At 37.5% G+C, this 20,159-nt stretch overlaps 2 protein-coding genes across 2 annotated transcripts; one reads left to right on the top strand and one right to left on the bottom strand.

Annotated features, from left to right (window-relative positions):
- Window positions 1-727: 727 nt before the first annotated feature.
- On the top strand, window positions 728-9,609 carry LOC104905476 (phospholipase D gamma 1). The gene is made up of 10 exons (XM_010694034.4): window positions 728-3,128; window positions 3,354-3,470; window positions 4,316-4,510; window positions 4,853-5,101; window positions 5,176-5,244; window positions 5,346-5,493; window positions 6,117-6,265; window positions 7,532-7,705; window positions 7,905-8,102; window positions 9,025-9,609. Exons 1-10 carry the CDS (start codon window positions 1,335-1,337, stop codon window positions 9,316-9,318), a joined length of 3,387 nt encoding a protein of 1,128 aa, XP_010692336.1. The 5' UTR covers window positions 728-1,334; the 3' UTR covers window positions 9,319-9,609.
- Window positions 9,610-9,876: 267 nt separating this feature from the next.
- LOC104905477 (uncharacterized) lies at window positions 9,877-19,895 on the bottom strand. The gene is made up of 3 exons (XM_010694035.3): window positions 19,648-19,895; window positions 10,905-11,518; window positions 9,877-10,824 (listed from the first exon to the last, which is right to left on the bottom strand). The coding sequence occupies exons 1-3, from the start codon at window positions 19,878-19,880 to the stop codon at window positions 9,950-9,952; spliced, it is 1,722 nt and encodes a 573-aa protein (XP_010692337.2). The 5' UTR covers window positions 19,881-19,895; the 3' UTR covers window positions 9,877-9,949.
- Window positions 19,896-20,159: the final 264 nt, after the last annotated feature.

The following is a 20,159-nucleotide window of genomic DNA, read 5'->3' as shown; positions in this document are numbered from 1 at the left end:
CAAAGTTTGGTGATAGTGGTGGTGGGGCGTAATGGTGGTGGTGGGGTGTGATGGTGGTGGCAGTATAACTGAGATGACGCCAATAGTGGTGTGGCGGCGCCACCACTGGTGGCGTGGAAGGAGGGGAAGGTGAAAGAGACGTGAGAAAAGGGGAGAAAATGAGAAAATAAAAAGTATACAAATAATATTTTATACTTCCTTCGTTTCATTTTAATCTACACACTTTGATATTTTACACTATTCACAAATTGCACTTTGACCTTTGTTTGTGATTTATACGTGAATAAAAACATAGTTATGTGGGATCTTGTTAGATTCGTCTTAATATGTATTTTATTAATATATACTTTTATAATTTTTACAAATACAAAACTAAAGATATATGTCCTCAAAGTTTTGCATTGGCATGCTTGAAAAATATAAGTGTGTAGATTAAAATGAAACGGAGGGAGTACATATTTAGTACATTAATAAAAAAAAAAATTAAGACGGTATTTAGCAAAACTCACCAATACTAACCATCCTTCGATGAACTCATCAAAACTTGAAAATTTTAATCTTTGAAGTTAAGATAGAAGTCCTAAGTCTTGAATGAGGTTAACTTACTTTTCTTATTCTTGGTCCCCCTTCACTCAAGTCCACACCAAACATTTTTCTATAAAAAAGAAAACCTTCTGGAAGATGAATCCAACTGAAATAATTTCCTGATTTGTATCCAATTACCATTACAGGAAAAAAGTCCAAACGAGGAATTATGCAAGAACAAACGACATTCAATTTGTACAAGGTTTAAACCCATTTAAAATACAAAGAAATTTGCGTAACGAAACAAAACAATAAACAAGAAATACAAACAAAAGTCAGGACTTTTCTATTCGTCATCAAAATTCTCTCTCCTCCTCCCCCTTCTCCACCATAATACATCTAAAATTTACCCATCTTTTTTTTGATCTAAAATTGATCATAAACATTGAAAAATTACATCTTTATACATTTCCAGATTCACAAAAAAGACCAACACTTTGGTAAGCTTTTCAAGGAGGTAACTTTATGTTTGTTTGTATCAATGGTATGAAAATTTCTTGAACTTATTGAGGTTTGCAATTAATTAGTTCTTCATTTTGAATAAATTAGCTAAAACCCAAGAAATTTGAGGAACAAGATTAGGAGAATACTGTTTGTTTTTGTATGATCGGTTCAATTTGTATGGATTCTGGGTTGGGTTTTTCATGTTATGATTTATGATTTTATGTGTATATGTAGAATTGTAAACCTAATTTGATTGATATTGAGATTTTAAGATAGAAAACTTTGGAACTTCCAGTTGATTGATAATGGATAGATATGGTTCTGTACCTCCATACCCTTATGGTTATCCACCCCCTAGTCAGCCGTATCCTCCACCCCCAACTGTTGAGGGATACCCACCACCCCTCAGTCAGCCGTATCCTCCACCCCCAACTGCTGAGGGATACCCACCACCCCCTAATCAGCCGTACCCGCCGCACTCAAGCCAACCATACCCTCCACCCTCAAGCCAACCATACCCTCCACCCTCAAGTCATCCGTACCCGCCGCCCTCGACTTCTGAGGGGTACCCACCACCCCCACATTCCCCATATCCACACCCATATGCTTCCCCTTACCCATATCCATACTCACAACCTGCTTATCCGTATCCACCAAACCCGTATCCTCAACCTAGTTACCCAACTCCACCTCCTAGACCTTACTCATTTTCTGGCCCTCTTCCCCAAACACAAAGTAGTGCACCTCAACCAAGTCTACAGCATAGTAGTAGTTTTCAGTATGGTTCATACCCTTATCCTGATTCAAGTCCATACCCTCCCCCTAATGCCCCTCCGCAGCTTCCTTCACGGATGAATAGCTTTAACAGTACCCAAGGGTATGATAATTTAGTGAGTGAATTGCCAGCAAATAGTGGAATGGGTGGTGGTAGTAATCCCTCAAATACTTTGACATACCCTCCCTTGGACGACCTTATGGCGGATATGCGACTAGAGTATCGCCCATCTGCCCCTGCCTCACCTCCCGCCCCTTCTGTGGTTCCGATGGAAAACTTTGCTTTGGCAAATCCGGCAAGTTCAAGTGGACAGTTAAGTCATCAGGGCAGCTTGTATGGGACACATTCTAGAGCTCCTAGTTGGGATAGTTGTTTCTCTTATGTCGGTAGTTGTGCTGGTTCTCCAAGTTCACCCCGTTTTGAGGGGGAAGGCGTGCAGCTTGTGCCCTATCAGAAAGGGTCCTTGAGGTATTTGCTTTTGCATGGAAATTTAGATATATGGGTTTACGAGGCAAAGAACCTTCCAAACATGGACATGTTTCATAAAACACTGGGTGATATGTTTGGAAAATTTGGCAACAAAATTGAGGGTCATGTGTCTCGTAAGATCACTAGTGATCCATATGTGTCAATAACCGTCTCCAATGCTGTAATTGGAAGGACTTATGTGATCAGCAACGAAGAGAATCCTGTCTGGATGCAGCACTTCACTGTACCAGTGGCTCATCATGCCGCTGAAGTGCACTTCTTGGTCAAGGATAGTGATGTTGTAGGATCACAGCTCATAGGAAATGTATCGATTTCTGCAGAACAACTATATTTAGGGGAAAAAATTGAGGGCACATATCCTATTTTAAATGGTAGTGGGAGGCAGTGTAAAGCTGGAGCTGTTTTGACCATTTCAATACAATACACACCCATAAAAAATCTAAGTATCTATCACCATGGAGTTGGTGCTGGCCCTGATTATCAAGGGGTTCCTGACACATATTTTCCTCTTAGGAAAGGAGGAACAGTTACTCTTTATCAAGATGCTCATGTTCCTGATGGTTGCCTTCCTGAGTTTATGCTTGATCGGGGAATGAAGTATGTGCATGGAAAATGTTGGCAAGACATCTTTGATGCAATAAGACAAGCAAGACGGCTGGTATATATTACTGGGTGGTCAGTTTGGCATAAGGTTAGATTAGTTCGTGATGGTGGCAATCATGCTTCAGACTGTAGCCTTGGAGAGCTTCTTCGATCTAAGTCAGCAGAAGGAGTGAGGGTTCTGCTTCTTGTGTGGGATGATCCTACTTCAAGAAGCATCTTGGGTTATAAAACGGTCAGTGGCTTCTCCCAACTTATTCATCTAATCATATTAATCCTTTTATATTGATCTCAATCTTCTAATATTACTGTAAAGTGGGCTACTTGCAGATTCATAATTCGTCTATTATACCAACTCTACCAATGATTTATTAGGCATACTTTTTTGGAATCTTATGCTATCGACCGTGATTCTGACATAATAATTCCACATCTCACTTATCTTGGGTGTACACTACAGGATGGAATCATGGCAACCCATGATGAGGAGACTCGTCGTTTCTTTAAGCATTCTTCAGTACAAGTGCTACTTTGTCCTCGCATTGCTGGAAAAAGGCATAGCTGGGTCAAACAAAGGGTACTTTCGTGGCTTTGTTCTTCATGATGTTTGTGGTGAAATATGGTTATCTATTGGCTGGAAAGTTGGCTTTGTCAAAGTATATGGTTATTGCTTTTAGAATATGAATGTTGTAGATTTAAATTTGGTCCATATATTCTGGTTGTCTTACATATTATTTTTAGCATAAGGCTGTAGTCCATGTTATATTGGCTCTTCTTCCACCTCCAAACACTGTAAGGATGCTAAGATCACCCCTAAAACGAAAAAAGGATTCTAGGATGGGTATGACTCATGCCAATAGTGGAAAGAAACTAAACAGGCAAGTCGACCCTCTGATGACATTAGTTAACCAAGAATGATTGCCACTAGCCAAGTCCAAGTAATGTAGTTGGTGTATAGGTAATGCGCTCCATTCTTTAAGCGCTGTTGCGTTATTATTTCTACTACCATAAATATTTGATTAGGATCAAGGTATCAGTCTGCCTGACTAGGACCCACCTAATAGCAATCATAGCAGAACACCTGTGCTGCTTCTATCTCATTTTGCTTATGTAAATTCTAGATTCTCAACTTGGTGCTGCTTATGTAAATTCTAAATTTTAGAGTCTCATAGGCTTATGTGACTATTTTGTTGGTAGATGGGTAGTGGATATTTGGATTCAAATTAATGACACAACCTAGACTAAGCATATTCTTTGCTTCTGTACAGGAACTTTTGTCAATATTAAATAGGCTATTCTAATGTGTGGCTTATGATCTGGCTTGTTCTAGGATTTTTGTGTTTCGTGTATCTAATAGATTATGTTTGATAAAATAGTTTAGTTGTATTCAGTCTGAATATGCTGTTATGTATTTCCTTGTAGGAAGTTTCAACAATATACACCCACCACCAGAAAACGGTGATAGTTGATGCTGATGCAGGCAATAATAGAAGAAAAATCATAGCTTTTGTTGGCGGACTTGACTTATGTGATGGGAGATATGATACTCCAGGCCATCCTCTATTCAGATCCCTGCAAACAGTGCACAAAGATGACTATCACAATCCTTCATTCCAAGTAATTCTTATTACTTTTCATCATAATCCGTTGTTGTGGTTATTGATCGCTGGTTGGTCAGTGATTAAACAGAAGACATAAAGTCTAGTGCAGTTGCGGAGAAGCTACACTGTGCTAAATTGCTAGTATAAAACAAATCAATCATAAAGAAAGATGAGATATACAGGTTTTTGAACTTGCTGTTCTGAAAAGTAGTCATTTGATTTAAGGAAACTGCTAAATGGGAACTAAATATTGGCATCTTGACGGTTTAAATTTATACTACTTATTTTTCCTCCAAGCTTCTAGTATAATTGGTCTTCCTGTATTTTATTTTTATCTCTTTATGTAACTTTTGAACAGGGAAATACCACAGGCTGCCCAAGAGAACCATGGCATGATTTGCATTCTAAAATTGATGGGCCTGCAGCATATGATGTTCTTACCAATTTTGAGCAACGATGGTTAAGGGCTTCAAAGGCACATGGGATAAAAAAGTTAAAAATGCCTAGCGATGATGCTTTACTGATAATTGACCGCTTGCCTGACATTGTTGGTATATCTGATGTTCCTTGCGTTAGGGATGATGATCCAGAATCTTGGCATGTACAGGTAATTATTACACTAGTTTATCTCTGCTTCCGTATTTCCACGTGTTTAAAGAGAACTAAAACATTTTCTACCAGGTATTTCGGTCTATCGATTCCAGTTCTGTGAAAAATTTTCCGAAGAATCCAAAGGAAGCTACTCGCATGGTGAAGAAGATTTCCTAGCAAATTTATTTTGCTCATTGTTCTTCTCTTTCCCTTTGTTTCTTAGGCCTTGCTAAAGTTGATTGGTCACTTTGAATGTGTAGAATTTAGTTTGCGGGAAGAATGTGTTGATTGACATGAGCATACATACAGCATATGTGAAGGCTATTCGAGCTGCCCAACATTACATTTATATAGAGAATCAGTATTTCATTGGTTCTTCATATAATTGGAATGGAAACAGAGACTTAGGTGAGAATTGCTCTTGTCTAATTCAGGAAGGATGTTATCTTTGAATTTTGCTGTGTATTGTGTGTGCATTTTGCTTTTGCTCCCTTACACTTAATCATGCATCTCTGTGCTGTTATTATATTTACCTTTTGCAGTGTACACTAGTTTCTGTTTATGTTTGTTGTCTACCGTTTGTGCTCAACAACATTTCTCATTCGGAAAATTGCTTTTTGCTGCTGTTGTTATTCTGTTTGCTATTATGGTTATACTTATGAGATAACGAATGTTAGAGGCCTAAGTTGGTTGATGTTGTGTGGATTGGATGCAGGAGGTTACGGCTTGTTATGGTCTATGCCTATGTGGTTATGTGTGCTTTTGGAACAATTGTAATAGATGAACCAATCGGAAACTTGCTTATCATGTTTGATTTGGCATTTCTGACCTGGCTGTCTTTCCTTCGCATATAAACAAGCAAATTGACAACTCCCCCCCCCCTCCTTTTCTTTTTTATTTTAGGGTTTGGTGAATGGTAAGAGACTGAGAGAAGAGGCAATTGTGTATATGGATAAAAAAAAATCTTTAGCTATAACGTCGTTCTGTGAGTAAATTGACTCCTACGGTTTCCTTTTTTGGGGGGGCTACAGGTGCTGACAATTTGATACCGATGGAAATCGCTCTGAAAATTTCTGAGAAAATCAAAGCTCACGAGAGATTTGCTGCATACATAGTTGTCCCAATGTGGCCGGAGGGCATTCCAACTGGTGCCGCTACCCAAAGGATTCTTTTTTGGCAGGTAAATTTCAGCTCTATAGAGCAAGATTAAGCAGCTTCAATTTATAATGAATATCCTCCTCCCCTTGCCTGCTACTTCCAAAAAGAATCACTTTTTTTTTGTTTTTTGTTCGCTTTTGGGGGTGGGGTTGAGGAACAAAAATCATATTCCAGTTATTGCGAAATATAGTGTTGGATTGCTTCCACATGTATAGTACAAATTCAGGTGCTGCAACACCTGGCATCTGGTAGTTATTCTGCACTATATTGCGAAATCATGGGAATTTCACTGCTGCAGGGGTTGTATTCTAATTGAACTTCTAGCTATGCAACACGTATATATATTGACGCAATCTAGAGCTGAGAAATGACATTCAATTTTTTCATTTGTTTTGACCTTTTTATATCCTTCCCCAGTTTTTCAACAACAAAAGTAAAAAGAGAACTCGTAATTTTTATAGGAACACAGGTAATTGGAAATTTACTGGGAATCAAAACTTCAAAAGAACATGGGTGGAAGGAATGAGAGTATAACTGAAAATTAAAGTTGAACATTCAAGGTTCAAACTTTTTTCTCTCACCTCTACCCGAATCTGACTAAAAAAGAACTGGCGGGCATTTGCTATAACTGAATAAAAGTTGAATAGAAAAGGTTCAAACTTTTCTCTCTCACCTCTCCCTGTTTCTCACTAAAAAAAAGAACTGGCGGGCATGAATGGCAAATGTCTGCCACAAACAGCTCTGCTTTCCTTTTCATTTGACGATGATGAATACGATCCCATAATTACCATGGCTGGAAATGTTTGATTGAGGAAAAATAGGTTTTTTTTTGGAAATCTTACTAAAGTTGGGTCGTGTTCACATTATCTGCTTCATTTTGGTAGAGAGATATGAAGAGGATCCGACCTGCTAACGTTCTTGCTAATGTTCCTTTGCTTTTGACTAACGTTCATTTGATTTTTAAAGTATTTGGTAGAGAGAGAAAAAGGAAGGATAAATCTCAATGGTCAGAGGAACATGTTAGCATTATATTGAGGAAGTGGATCATCCACTTTCCTTAGGAAATGGAGAGGATTTTTTGTGTTTGAGAAGGTTTTGTTTCAATATACGAATTTCCACGTTTTGCCAAAAAAACTTTCATATGAGCTTCTGTCCGATTCCACGTGAAGGATATTAGGACTGATTGTGGTGAATTAGGATGCACTTGGGTTTACAGTGGATGAATTTTACTCTTTGCTTGAACTTCTTGTACCTTTATTAAATTGGAGATGTACAATTATTGCTGCAGAACAAAACAATGCAAATGATGTATGAAACCATCTACAAGGCTCTGGTAGAGGTCGGGCTTGAGGGAGCTTATTCACCCCAAGATTATTTGAACTTCTTCTGCCTTGGCAACCGTGAAGCTCCGGATGGAGATCCTGCATTAGCTGGAAGTCCCCACCCTCCTAACAGTCCGCAGGTGAGCCATTATATCTCCCCTAAGTCTGCAATTCTTTGTCTAAAAGGACTATGTAACTTGAAATGTATTTATGAAGTATAATAAAAAATCTGATCCAGTGATCATGTTTTGTCTGATGTTTCTTTCAAATTTCAATGAAGTTCTGCCTTTTTCCCCCTCCTTATCTTTAATGTCCATTGTTGCATCTGGGCATATCTAGGCTATGTGTCAGAAGAGCCGAAGATTCATGATCTATGTCCATTCTAAAGGCATGATAGTGGATGACGAGTATGTGATTTTGGGTTCCGCAAACATCAACCAGCGATCAATGGAGGGAACTAGGGATACCGAGATTGCAATGGGAGCTTATCAGCCACATCACACCTGGGCCAAGAAATCAGCTCATCCTTTTGGACAGGTATGACAAGCTCTGAAAATCCACATATGGTCTTGTTTTGTGCGATGCGATATAATTACTGCAGTTAATTGGTTGGAGAAGATTGATCGATTTGCTACTTGTAAGGAAGTGACTTAAAGTTAGCTTTTTGTCACCCATTGTCATGCCATCATGATTTCAACAAAGTTGAAATTGGTGATGCCATCATTAGATTCATTACCCACTGATAACCTCTGTTGGTGATTCAATTGCTTGAAGCACTATACACAAACGAAGAATATTTTCGGGTTATGAAACAAATTTGAACTTCATGCCATATTTCTATATATTAGAGAAAATAATTTCATTAACGGACTTACTATACACTCTGATGTGTATTCAAATTCTAAAGCACTGACATTCGAAACGAATCACCGTTCCGGCAATGTGAGCCCTAGAGAAGTCTCAGGAGAGCTCTTTAGAAATTGAACAAAAAAAACTTTGTACCAGTGGGAAGCAACAAGATGCTGCAGAAAAAACCGATGCAGAATAGAACACCTAAGGGGTAGCAGATGTAGGGCTCTGAGTGTTCAGTTGCATATTAAAACTTTGTGTTCTCTGTACGTCTTCTAACTAATCTAAAGCAGTTCTTCTATAGCTTAATCCAGCAGATGTCACCTAGCAATTATGTTCTGCACTTCTGTGTACTAGAGTAATTGAGACAACGCCTCACTCTTGAAAATGAGAGAAAAGGATGTCATAAACCTTCTTCGCAACCCGTTGCATCACCAATTTCCATTTTCTTTATTGTAAAATCAACCTTTTTTTTTCTAATTCCCTTCTACCATGATTTTAAAACCTAATGCTCGTCTTTAAGAACTTGGAAAGTGAAAATTGGTAGTATATCGTATAGAATATATGTATCTGAATAACCCACTGTTTATGTGGATATCTTAATCTGCAGATATATGGGTATCGGATGTCTCTTTGGGCAGAGCATCTTGGACTTGTTGATGACTGCTTCACTGAACCAGAAACTATAGAATGTGTGAGAAAAGTTAGGGGTTTGGCAGAAATGAACTGGAGACAGTTTGCAGCTCCAGAGGCCACAGAAATGACGGGTCATCTCCTTAAGTACCCTGTCGAAGTTGATCTTAGGGGTAAGGTAAGACCCCTTCCGGGATCTGAAAATTTTCCTGATCTCGGTGGTAATATATGTGGCTCCTTCCTTGGAATTCAAGAGAATCTCACCATCTGACGAACTTATCGCCACCAACTTACGACCAATTTTTTACTTAAAATGTCCATAGATGCCAGAAACAGATACCAAAGTTGCACCTTAGAAGCAAGAGCTCAATTTTGACAGAGTATGATTTGTTTATTTTTTTTTTTACCTGTTGTATGTAAATCTGAGGATGTAATTAAGCACGACATTGGTAACATGGTTTTGCTTGGTGGATATTTTTCTCCCACCCTCTTCTCTGTACCTGAGTTCAAGAACTGAGAACCATGTAAAGGTTTCATTGTCTGGAATTAAATGTGTTGTACACATAGTGTAGTACTCCATCCTATAAACAAGTTAATCTGATAGTCAAAATCTCGAGGTACATGTTTGAACATTAATATTTTTAGTTATGCAAGATCAATGTTCCAAAAAGTTTGACAATCTGAAAATTCACTATGTTCAAAATTGAAATAAATCTAACAAGAACTAACATGATTGTTCCGTCTTAATTATGGATTGATGTTTGTCTTACTCTTACAGAGCATGTTTGTTAAAGATAATCAAATATTAATGACTTGAAGTCTAGCAATGTAATAACCAAAAATGATAGCTGTATACTAAAGGAGAGAGTTTTATAACATTACAATAGCACAAGTAGCTTAACTCACGTGATATTTACAAGTCTAGTACGTTTAGTATTTGGGTCTACTTCCACCCGAAGTCCAAGTTTAGCTAGTTCAGGAACCTCCACAGTTCCTTGCATCTCCAGATCAATCACTATTTGCTTGTTTTCAGCATTACCTTGCAATAAATTGCTTGCACACCATATGCCCCATTCTCTTAAGAAGGGATTGTCTTCATCAAGAACACATTGCTGTAAAAGAAGAATTATCCCATTCTTTTCCCTCACTTCATCTTGTGCATACTTTCTCACATACGAGCAATTTGCGATAACCCCAACAATGTCTCTTCGGAAGCCCTTGTAAGGACACACCTTCGGAGATTGAGATGTTGACCCTTGATTCTCACCCGGGTTCATGGTTTTTCTGATTGACGATGGTAGCTCAAGTTCACGGAGGAGAGATAAAAGTATGTCCAAGAGTCCCCTTGATAACAATGAATCCACAACATCCTCTGGAACAACTTCAGCATCAGCAGCTGTGGAACTCCCTTGAGCACATAAATCTCTCAAGATGGTAAGTGAATATCCGAGGATATCAATGGAAGGAATGCCTGTGGGTAGACCAGAATTGCCCCTCGTGTAAAAGTCAACAGCTTTCACAGCATTCTCAAATATGCCAAGAACATATAAAGCAAACTTGGAACCAATATGAATATCCTTGAGTCGCTCATTCAGAATTTCGGAGAGGACAAGCAAAAGGAAAGCTTGCTCTTTTGTAAAATGAGCATCTCTACTCTTTTGAGCATCTCCTATGTTGTCAAAACCACCATTTAGACTCGTGAAAACTGCAGGGAAATGAGGTTCCTCCAAACAAATTCTCGAAAGAAGTAACTTTAGCCAATCTTCTCCAAAGCCAGCTAGAAGAGATAATTTGAAGAGAGCACCAATTATACTCTAAACATAAAAAGAATCAAGAAATTCGAATAATAGTAAGTACCTTCCGAGGCTGTCTGAACGATTTCTGCTATGATAGCAACTCCAAGATTTCCGCCAAGCTCGAAAATAAATTCAATGCTTTCACAACTGCAAGTGTAAATAATCATACACAAAGGATCACAAGTTTCCCTTTTACGGATTTTTGCAATATTGAGAAATAAATCAGGAAAAAATTGGTTCCATACTGCACACTGGTGCTTCTCCCCAGCCAGTGAAGCATTTGCTACCACCTGTAAGGCTGCACGGATAATTGCACAAACAGAATCATCTAAATCAAACCCCACGGAATTGATTGCCTTCGAAATTACTTCAAGACCTGAATGTTCAAGAAACAAGTTCTGGTTGGCTACCTCTCCTGCACAAAGGTTCCTTAGAAGTCTAAGAGACAACAAGAGAAAATCGTGTGGTGGTGGATGAGAGAAAAACTGAACTAATTGAAGTACAGCCAGGAGTATATGCTTCGACGCAAGATCTGATCGGCCATTCTCCGTTCTTGATACCCCTATAAGACTCTGTAGGGCTTCATTCAATGTCGAAGTATTTGAAGCATTCAACAAAGGCTGCAGGATATCTTCTGGAATGCATAGTTCCCCAGAAAATGCAGCATCCATTTTGCTACACAAAGATATAAAATTTATATGACGACTATATCAGTTAAATCCCGTCTCATAACTTATTCAAATAATATGGTAGTCAAACTAAGAGAAGCTTCAAATGTTTAAAATATATAAACAGCAGAAACTCCCTTTGCTTCAAATTTTAGCCATTTAAGCTACTTTCCAAAGCCTCTTGAGGATTCCATAAAATATAGTTGAAATTGCATTGCTAAACTATAAAATCATGGCATTATTAGTGTGACATAACCTACATAATCAAGCATAGATATTATAATTGAGTGTTGAATTATTTTTCATAAGTGCTATATACAGCAAAATAAGCGGCTAAATACAACATTTAAAATTATGCCTAACTTAATCATAGTTAATTTTACTTTTTTATAATTAAAAAAATTAGAAACAACACTACTTTCATTATTCCTATTACTTTTTTACGTTGTTGGTCAGCAGTTCAGCACTTGTGATTATCTACAACTCCTCTAACTTACTTGAAGTTGAAGGAGACTTGTTCCAAAGTTCATGATTTTCATTTGTGCATCCAAATGAAGATGTGGTTGGTTTTCAAAAAAAAAAAAAGAACATTACTGATTTATCCTGTTTTCTACTTGAGATCAAGATACTTCGACTCAGCCATTCAATTGCTTAACAAATACTAAACTAAATTATTAGTTCAGATTGTAAGCTGAATTACATCATAATTATAGTAAAAAAGAAGCATATAAACAAATTTTATACCTATGAACTCCACTAAAGTGTATGTATTAAGTTAGCACACATGTTTAGCTCCTTCACATATAAAGCAAGCAAGAAATATAAAAGTTTTAATGTGCATGTCTAGGGAAGTTCAGACTTATCTGTCCTGACAGATGCAGGGGCAAAGCAAGCTGAAAGATGTAGGGAAGCATTAGCAAATATACACTTTGATAAATGTTTCTTAAGTCCTATTTTGCGTGCTAAGGTTTGAAATATCAAGACTTATTTTCAGTGTTTACTTAAATCTTAAGGTAGCTCTCTATCAGTTTTTGATTCATCTGTGACAATCTATTGCAGTCTACTACTGCTAAAATTTTGTGGCAAGGAAAAAGAGAATCGTGAAAAATTATAGCACTTCCGTGGTGAGAGCCAAGCAATTCATGCCTAAAGGAAATTGAATACTCTTGTCAATAAAATCAAAATCTTAGTTCTCATAACAAATTACCTTGATTAATATAATTAAAGACTTGAACTTAATTGTTATCGGACAAAAGAGAAATTCTAACTCATGTTCAACATTTGGATGCAGAGGATGCTAAGCAGAGATTTCCAAAGGAATACACTATAGTATACATGGAGAGAAAATATAACCAGTGGCGTATCCAGAATTTTCAAATCGGGGATACTATGACTAATTAAATAAACTTGGTCTCAACATTTTAAAAATATTCTACGTTAAAAATATTACAATCCAAAACATTGCTCATCATTCAATGTCATAAATCCCAAAATACAAAAAATACATAAATAAAAATTACTATAAGTTGTCTTGAACATAAATTATCGAAGATCGGGTTGTTGTTTCCCATTTGATCTTTTTGACCTAGGTATCATTTCCTATATTGACTACACAAATAAACTAATCACTATCTACTAGATAGCCATATAAATCAAATTAATAACCAACAATCTATCCATTTTATAAACCAATTAATTCAAACTAATTCATAAACACATTAAAGTTGATTCAATTGGCCATTTCCTATATACTAGTATTAGTCACTATGATATTACAATTCAAAACAAGCAAAATAGATGTAATTCATTGTTGGAGATTTAGAGTATAGGTTAGTTTATTTCATGATATATTGTTTCAAATTACTTGGCTATGGTGGTGTTGCTTGAATCAATATATGTAATACTATGCTTAGTTATGATGGCTTCACAATGACATTTGTTTGCAAGCTTTTCATAAGCAGTAGCCTCGCAAAACTCTTCCTAACATATTGTAGTAAGCTCGCACAAGTACGGCGAGGGAGGCAGTCGCAAGCCACAGTTCGCACTTCGCGAGGATGTCGAGGCTGGTCATTCGCAAGCAGGAAGACAGAAGGTGGTCGCGACTCGCGACCTGGGTCGCACCTCGCGACGCTGCCCAGGTCGCGACTCGCGATTTTGGTCGCGGCTCGCGAAGTTGCTTCTGTTTTTCTGCGGTTTTTGCGTGGCTTCACGTATTGACGGTTTGTCAATACGTTGGTTCAGTTTCTCATAAACAATTGAGCAGTAGTATATATATGATAATCTCATATGATGAAGAATATAGAAAGAAAATACTCTCTCTTTTGCATAAGTATCAAAATTTCATCATCTTACAAATAATTTCTTCCTTTCACTCATTTGACAAATATCATAACGAGCGTGATATTTGTTGTTCTTCTTTGTGTCTCGAAAGTGAATTCCTTGCAACCCGTGCTCAGTGTAGGGTAGGAATATTGCTTTTGGGAAAGTGTCCCAACACGCCTAGAAGATTCTAAGTTCATCAAGTAATCATCTTCTTCACCCTTTACCGATTTCTAACAATCCAAAAGCAATATCTCTTGAAGATGGCTACGGTACGTGAAATGACTTCGAATTTTCAGAAACTTGACAAGTTTGAGGGTGTGGGATTCCGTAGATGGCAAAAGAAGATGCATTTTCTTCTCACTTCTCTTTCGGTGGCATATGTTTTGAGTACTCCAAAACCGAGTTTGTGGAAGATGAAACGTTGGAGGCCTCAAGGAGAAGGAACAAGTGGGAGAACGACGATTATATATGTCGTGGTCAATTTTAAACGGTATGTCTGACACTTTATTTGATGTTTATCAATTTTATGAATCCGCTAAAATGCTTTGGGATGACCTTGAGTCAAAATACATGGCCGAAGATGCATCTAGTAAGAAGTTCTTAGTTAGTAATTTAATAACTTTAAGATGAATGAAACAAGGCCTGTGATGGACAATTCCATGAAATTCAAAGGATTTTAGGAAGTTTTAAACAACACAATATTAGTATGGATGAAACTTTTATTGTATCTTCAATATACAAATTACCACCAAGTTGGAAGGATGTTAGAAATACTCTTAAACATAGGAAAGATGATATAAATGTGGAACAATTGGGTGCTCATCTTCGGATTGAAGAGGGCATTCGGGTTCAAGATGGACAAAAGGAGGTAAATCCTAATTTCTACCATTAACATGGTGGAGGATGGAAAGTTCAAAGACTCAAATCCTAAGAAGAGGGCTAATAATTTCACCAAAGGCAACAACTTTAAGAAGCCTAAGAATGGTGGAGGTTTCAACAACGTGGTTGTTGGGAGTGTGGCAAGCCCGGACACTTCAAAAAGGATTGCTTCCTATGGAAGAGGAAAATGAACAAAAAGAATGAGCAAGGTGGAGGGAAAGGCGAGTCTAGCCAATCCCAAGCCAAACAAGGTACTTGTGCACAACTTTCATGTAATTCAAGTTTGAATTATATGTGTATGATTTCTGAAATCTTTTGTGTACAGGATGATTGTTCATGGTATATCGATTCAGGAGCTTCAAGGCATGTGTGCAAGAGCGGTCTTCATTCAAAACCTTCAAGGAGGTGGACAATGGAGAAGTTCTATACATGGGGAATGACTCTACAGCTCAAGTTCTTGGTGTAGGACAAGTAGAGTTGGTCTTTAGTTCCGGCAAATCTCTAGTGTTAAGAGATGTTGTATTTGCTCCGGAACTTAGGCGTAATCTAGTGTCAGGAGCTATCTTGAATCGAATAGGTTTTAAAATGGTTTTGAGTCGGACAAATTTATATTATCTAAGGGTGGTTTGTTTGTTGGACTTGGTTATTTGTGTAATGGTATGTTTAAACTTAGCATTTCAAATGCTTTAGTAACAATGTGTGTGTTATTAATGATAATTCTTCTCTTTGGCATTTAAGACTTGGTCATGTTAATTATAGAAAATTATATTCTATGGCTAAGGATGATTTAATTCCTGCTTTTGATCCAAGTATTGAGAAGTGTAGAACATGCATGCTTACCAAAATAACTAGGTGTTCTTTCCCTAATAATGTGGAAAGAGATACTAAATTGCTTGATTTGGTACATAGTGATCTTTGTGATTTTCATAGTACACCTTCTTTAGGAAACAAAAATATATAGTAACATTTATTGATGATCATTCACGATTTTGTTATGTATATCTATTGTCTACTAAAGATGAAGCCCTAGAAAAATTTGAGATCTATAAAAATGAAGTAGAATTGCAACTAAGTGACAAGGTTAAACGGTTTAGAACCGATAGAGGTGGTGAATTTCATAATCCTAGTTATTTCCAAGCTTTAGGAATTAATACATGAAACAACCGCGGCTTATACACCACAACAAAATGGTGTAGCGGAAAAAGAAAATAGAACTTTACAAGAAATGGTAAATTCTATGTTATCCTACTCGGGTTTGAGTGATGGTTTTTGGGGTGAAGCGGTTTTAACCGTTGTTACATCTTAATCGTGTTCCTATGAAAAAGAACAAAGTACCCCTTATGAATTATGGTACAAAAGAAAACCAAATCTAAGTTACATTAGAGTTTGGGGATGTAGGGCAATAGTGAAAGTGCCGGAACCTAAACGTAAAAAGTTAGGTGAAAGAGGAGTTGAATGCATCTTTATAGGATATGCTGCTCATAGCAAATCCTATAGGTTCTATGTTATAGAACAAAACGACTTTTGGTCGGTTCACACTATTGTGGAGTCAAGAGATGCAATTTTTGATGAAAATAGATATTCATCGGTTCCTAGACCAAAGGAACATAACTCCAAGTACCGAAATTCAAGAAATTGATCAAACTAATGATCAAGAGTTAGATGAACAAATTCTAGATGAAAATGTTGCATCTACATCAACTCAACCAAGGAGAAGTAAACGGGTTAGGAAAGAGAAATCTTTTGGCCCGGATTTTCATGTATATTTGGTTGAAGGATCAAGAGATAGTGTTTTGACTAAATTTCCATATGTCTATAATGTGGAAGGGGATCCTTTAACATATGATGAGGCCATGCAATCTCAAGATGCTTCATTTTGGAAGGAAGCTATTGATGATGAAATGGACTCAATCATGGGGAATAACACATGGGTTTTAGCGGACCTACCTCCTAAATGTAAACCAATAGGGTGCAAATGGATTTTCAAGAAGAAAATGAAAATCGATGGAACTATTGACAAGTTCAAAGCTCGGTTAGTGGATCAAGGCTTTTCTCATAAGCCGGGTATCGATTATTTCGATACATATGCACCTGTAGCTCGAATCTCCACTATAAGATTATTGATTGCCCTTGCAGCAATTCATAATCTTGTGATCCATCAAATGGATGTCAAGACTGCGTTCTTGTATGGAGAATTAGATGAGGAGGTTTACATGAGACAACCGGTTGGATTTGTTGTCAAAGGTCAAGAACAAAAGGTTTGCAAGCTAATTAGATCTTTGTATGGGCTAAAACAAGCACCTAAGCAATGGCATCAAAAATTTGATGAGGTAGTGTTGTCTAACGGATTCAAATTGAACAATTCAGACAAGTGTGTATATAGCAAATTTGATGACAATGGTCATGGTGTTGATGATTTGCTTATATGTAGATGACATGCTAATTTTTGGAACTGATTTATCCCAAGTTGAATGGACTAAATCTTTTCTATCGTCTAAGTTCTCAATGAAAGATTTGGGGGAGGCGGATGTCATTCTAGGAATTAGAATTAAAAGAAGCAAAGGTAAATTGAGTTTGTCTCAATCTCACTACATTGAAAAGGTTCTTAAGAAATTCGATGTTAGTGGTTGCTCTTTTGTGTCAACTCCAATGGACCCTAGTGAGAAATTACTACCTAATGTAGGTAGTGCTGTATCTCAACTTGAGTATTCAAGGGTGATTGGATGTTTATGTATGCAATGACGAGTACTAGGCCGGATATCGCATTTGCGGTAGGCAAACTAGTAGGTATACTAGTAATCCTAGTATACAACATTGGCAAGCTATTCGTCGTGTTGTAAGGTATTTAGGAAAAACCAAGGACTATGGTTTATCCTACAGTGGATATCCTTCGGTTTTAGAAGGTATTCGGATGCAAGTTGGATCTCTAATAAAGAGGATCATCTTCCACAAGTGGATGGGTATTTCTACTTGGGGAGGTGCTATATCTTGGGCTTCCAAGAAACAAACTTGCATAGCGGATTCCTCCATGACTTCGGAATTCATTGCTTTGTCTTCCGCAAGCAAAGAGGCGGAGTGGTTGAAGAATCTCATGATTGAGATTCCTTTGTTGCCAAAACCGATATCGCCATAGCGATTCATTGTGATAACGATGCTGCTTTGGCAAGGCATATAGTCAAGTCTATAATGGTAAGTCAAGACATATTGGTGTCGGCATAGCTACATCCAAGGACTTATCAAGGATAGTGTAATCACTGTTGACTATGTACGTACAACGTATAATCTACGGATTGTTTTACAAAGGCCTTGGCTAGAGATAATGTAAAGAGGATGGCAATCGGTTTAGGATTGGAGCCCCTCGAGAATCACGAATGAGGGAATCTTAACTTAACGCCCAATATGACGTTGGGTCTTAAGTTCAATAAGATTAATTTCTTCATTTAGATGATTGTAGAACTTTTATTCATCCTAAGTTTATAGTTCTATAACTGTGTTGTATAAGGAGGTTGTATAACTTAATAGGTCTCTTGTTTATGCTTTTCACAGTAGCATGTATTTTAGAGATCTACCTATGTAAGTGTGAAGTTTAGCCGCTTCAAGGAGCTATTGGGGCATAGCTTTGATACACTTATGAATAGATATGGACACAAGGCTTTATGTGTCGGTTTATAATGAGTTTAAGTAAACTTTATCTTGTGTGTATTGTATCTTCGGGTTTCCATTATGTATTGAAATTGGTTCAATCGTTATCGACACCAATTGGATACGGATACTTGGAATGTGTACTTTACTATATGGAAGTTCAAGTTTTATACACTTTCATTTATGCATAAGATTGATTTGTTATGATGATGTTTATGCAAACTATTATATATACTCTAAATGGGGGAGGATTGTTGGAGATTTAGAGTATAGGTTAGTTTATTTCATGATATATTGTTTCAAATTACTTGGCTATGGTGGTGTTGCTTGAATCAATATATGTAATACTATGCTTAGTTATGATGGCTTCACAATGACATTTGTTTGCAAGCTTTTCATAAGCAGTAGCCTCGCAAAACTCTTCCTAACATATTGTAGTAAGCTCGCACAAGTACAGGCGAGGGAGGCAGTCGCAAGCCACAGTTCGCACTTCGCGAGGATGTCGAGGCTGGTCATTCGCAAGCAGGAAGACAGAAGGTGGTCGCGACTCGCGACCTGGGTCGCACCTCGCGACGCTGCCCAGGTCGCGGCTCGCGAAGTTGCTTCTGTTTTTCTGCGGTTTTTGCGTGGCTTCACGTATTGACGGTTTGTCAATACGTTGGTTCAGTTTCTCAGAAACAATTGAGCAGTAGTATATATATGATAACTCTCATATGATGAAGAATATAGAAAGAAAAATACTCTCTCTTTTGCATAAGTATCAAAATTTCATCATCTTACAAATAATTTCTTCCTTTCACTCATTTGACAAATCTCATAACGAGCGTGATATTTGTTGTTCTTCTTTGTATCTCGAAAGTGAATTCCTTGCAACCCGTGCTCAGTGTAGGGTAGGAATATTGCTTTTGGGAAAGTGTCCCAACACGCCTAGAAGATTCTAAGTTCATCAAGTAATCATCTTCTTCACCCTTTACCGATTTCTAACATTCATAAATTAGAAGCAAAATCAACATATTCAACAACATAGAAAAAATGTAGACTTCCATAAAATTGCACTAAGGTTGCTCTTGTTAAAAAATTAGGCAAACTAGTCAACTTCTTCACAACAATTAGGCACACAAACTGACCCAATTTGGCAATAAATTCATACATTCATGATTCAACAATAATAGCAAATCACAGTATGACACAAAGTTGAAAGTTAAATTGTTAAAAAATCATGAGTACAATCACTCAACCACAACAAAGATAATCCAATTACATGTTTTCCCTCAAAAGAAAAAGTTAACTAACCGCAATCCGGCAGGCGGCAGTTCTGGGCTTCCGAGTTCCGGCGTTTCCAAGCAGCGACTCGGCGAGCGGGCGACTGAGCGAGTGTCGGACAGACAGTCGGAGTGTGGGACTGGGCGAGTGCGGCACCTCAGCAGACCTAAAGAGTGAAGACTCGGAATTGGGAGAATAGGGAAAGTGAGAAAATCAGTCACGATCTTTTTAATACTACCTCTGTTTTTATTTAGTTGCAACATTCACATTTTTGCACAAACTTTAAGAAATGAGAAAAGAGAATATAATTGACTCACTTACTCCTGCTACTAGTATTGTAATTAAATGGGGAGAGAGTAGGTGAAGTAAGGATAATATAGTCAAATTATCCCAAAAGCTTTCCTAAAAAGGAAAATGTTGCAACTAATAAAAAACACCTAAAAGTAGAAATTGTTGCAACTAAATAAAAACAGAGGTAGTATTTTGGTACCCTCACGAGTCACGACCCACGACCCCTCTAAATCAACCCCTCGATATAACTA

This window comes from Beta vulgaris, chromosome 1, assembly GCF_026745355.1.
Source record: "Beta vulgaris subsp. vulgaris cultivar EL10 chromosome 1, EL10.2, whole genome shotgun sequence".
Lineage (NCBI taxonomy): Eukaryota > Viridiplantae > Streptophyta > Magnoliopsida > Caryophyllales > Amaranthaceae > Beta > Beta vulgaris.
This window is presented reverse-complemented; position numbering and strand designations above follow the sequence as displayed.

Bases quoted from the DNA above. Each gene is read 5' to 3' on its own strand.
- LOC104905476 (XM_010694034.4), top strand. From the start codon at position 1,335: ATGGATAGATATGGTTCTGTACCTCCATACCCTTATGGTTATCCACCC. The intron at 3,129-3,353 runs GTCAGTGGCTTC...TGTACACTACAG, and splicing joins GCATCTTGGGTTATAAAACG to GATGGAATCATGGCAACCCA. The intron at 8,103-9,024 runs GTATGACAAGCT...CTTAATCTGCAG, and splicing joins CAGCTCATCCTTTTGGACAG to ATATATGGGTATCGGATGTC.
- LOC104905477 (XM_010694035.3), bottom strand. From the start codon at position 19,880: ATGTTGCAACTAAATAAAAACAGAGGTAGTATTAAAAAGATCGTGACT. The intron at 11,519-19,647 runs GTTAGTTAACTT...ATCTTTGTGTAG, and splicing joins CTGCCGCCTGCCGGATTGCG to CAAAATGGATGCTGCATTTT. The intron at 10,825-10,904 runs GTACTTACTATT...TATCTCTTCTAG, and splicing joins CGTTCAGACAGCCTCGGAAG to CTGGCTTTGGAGAAGATTGG.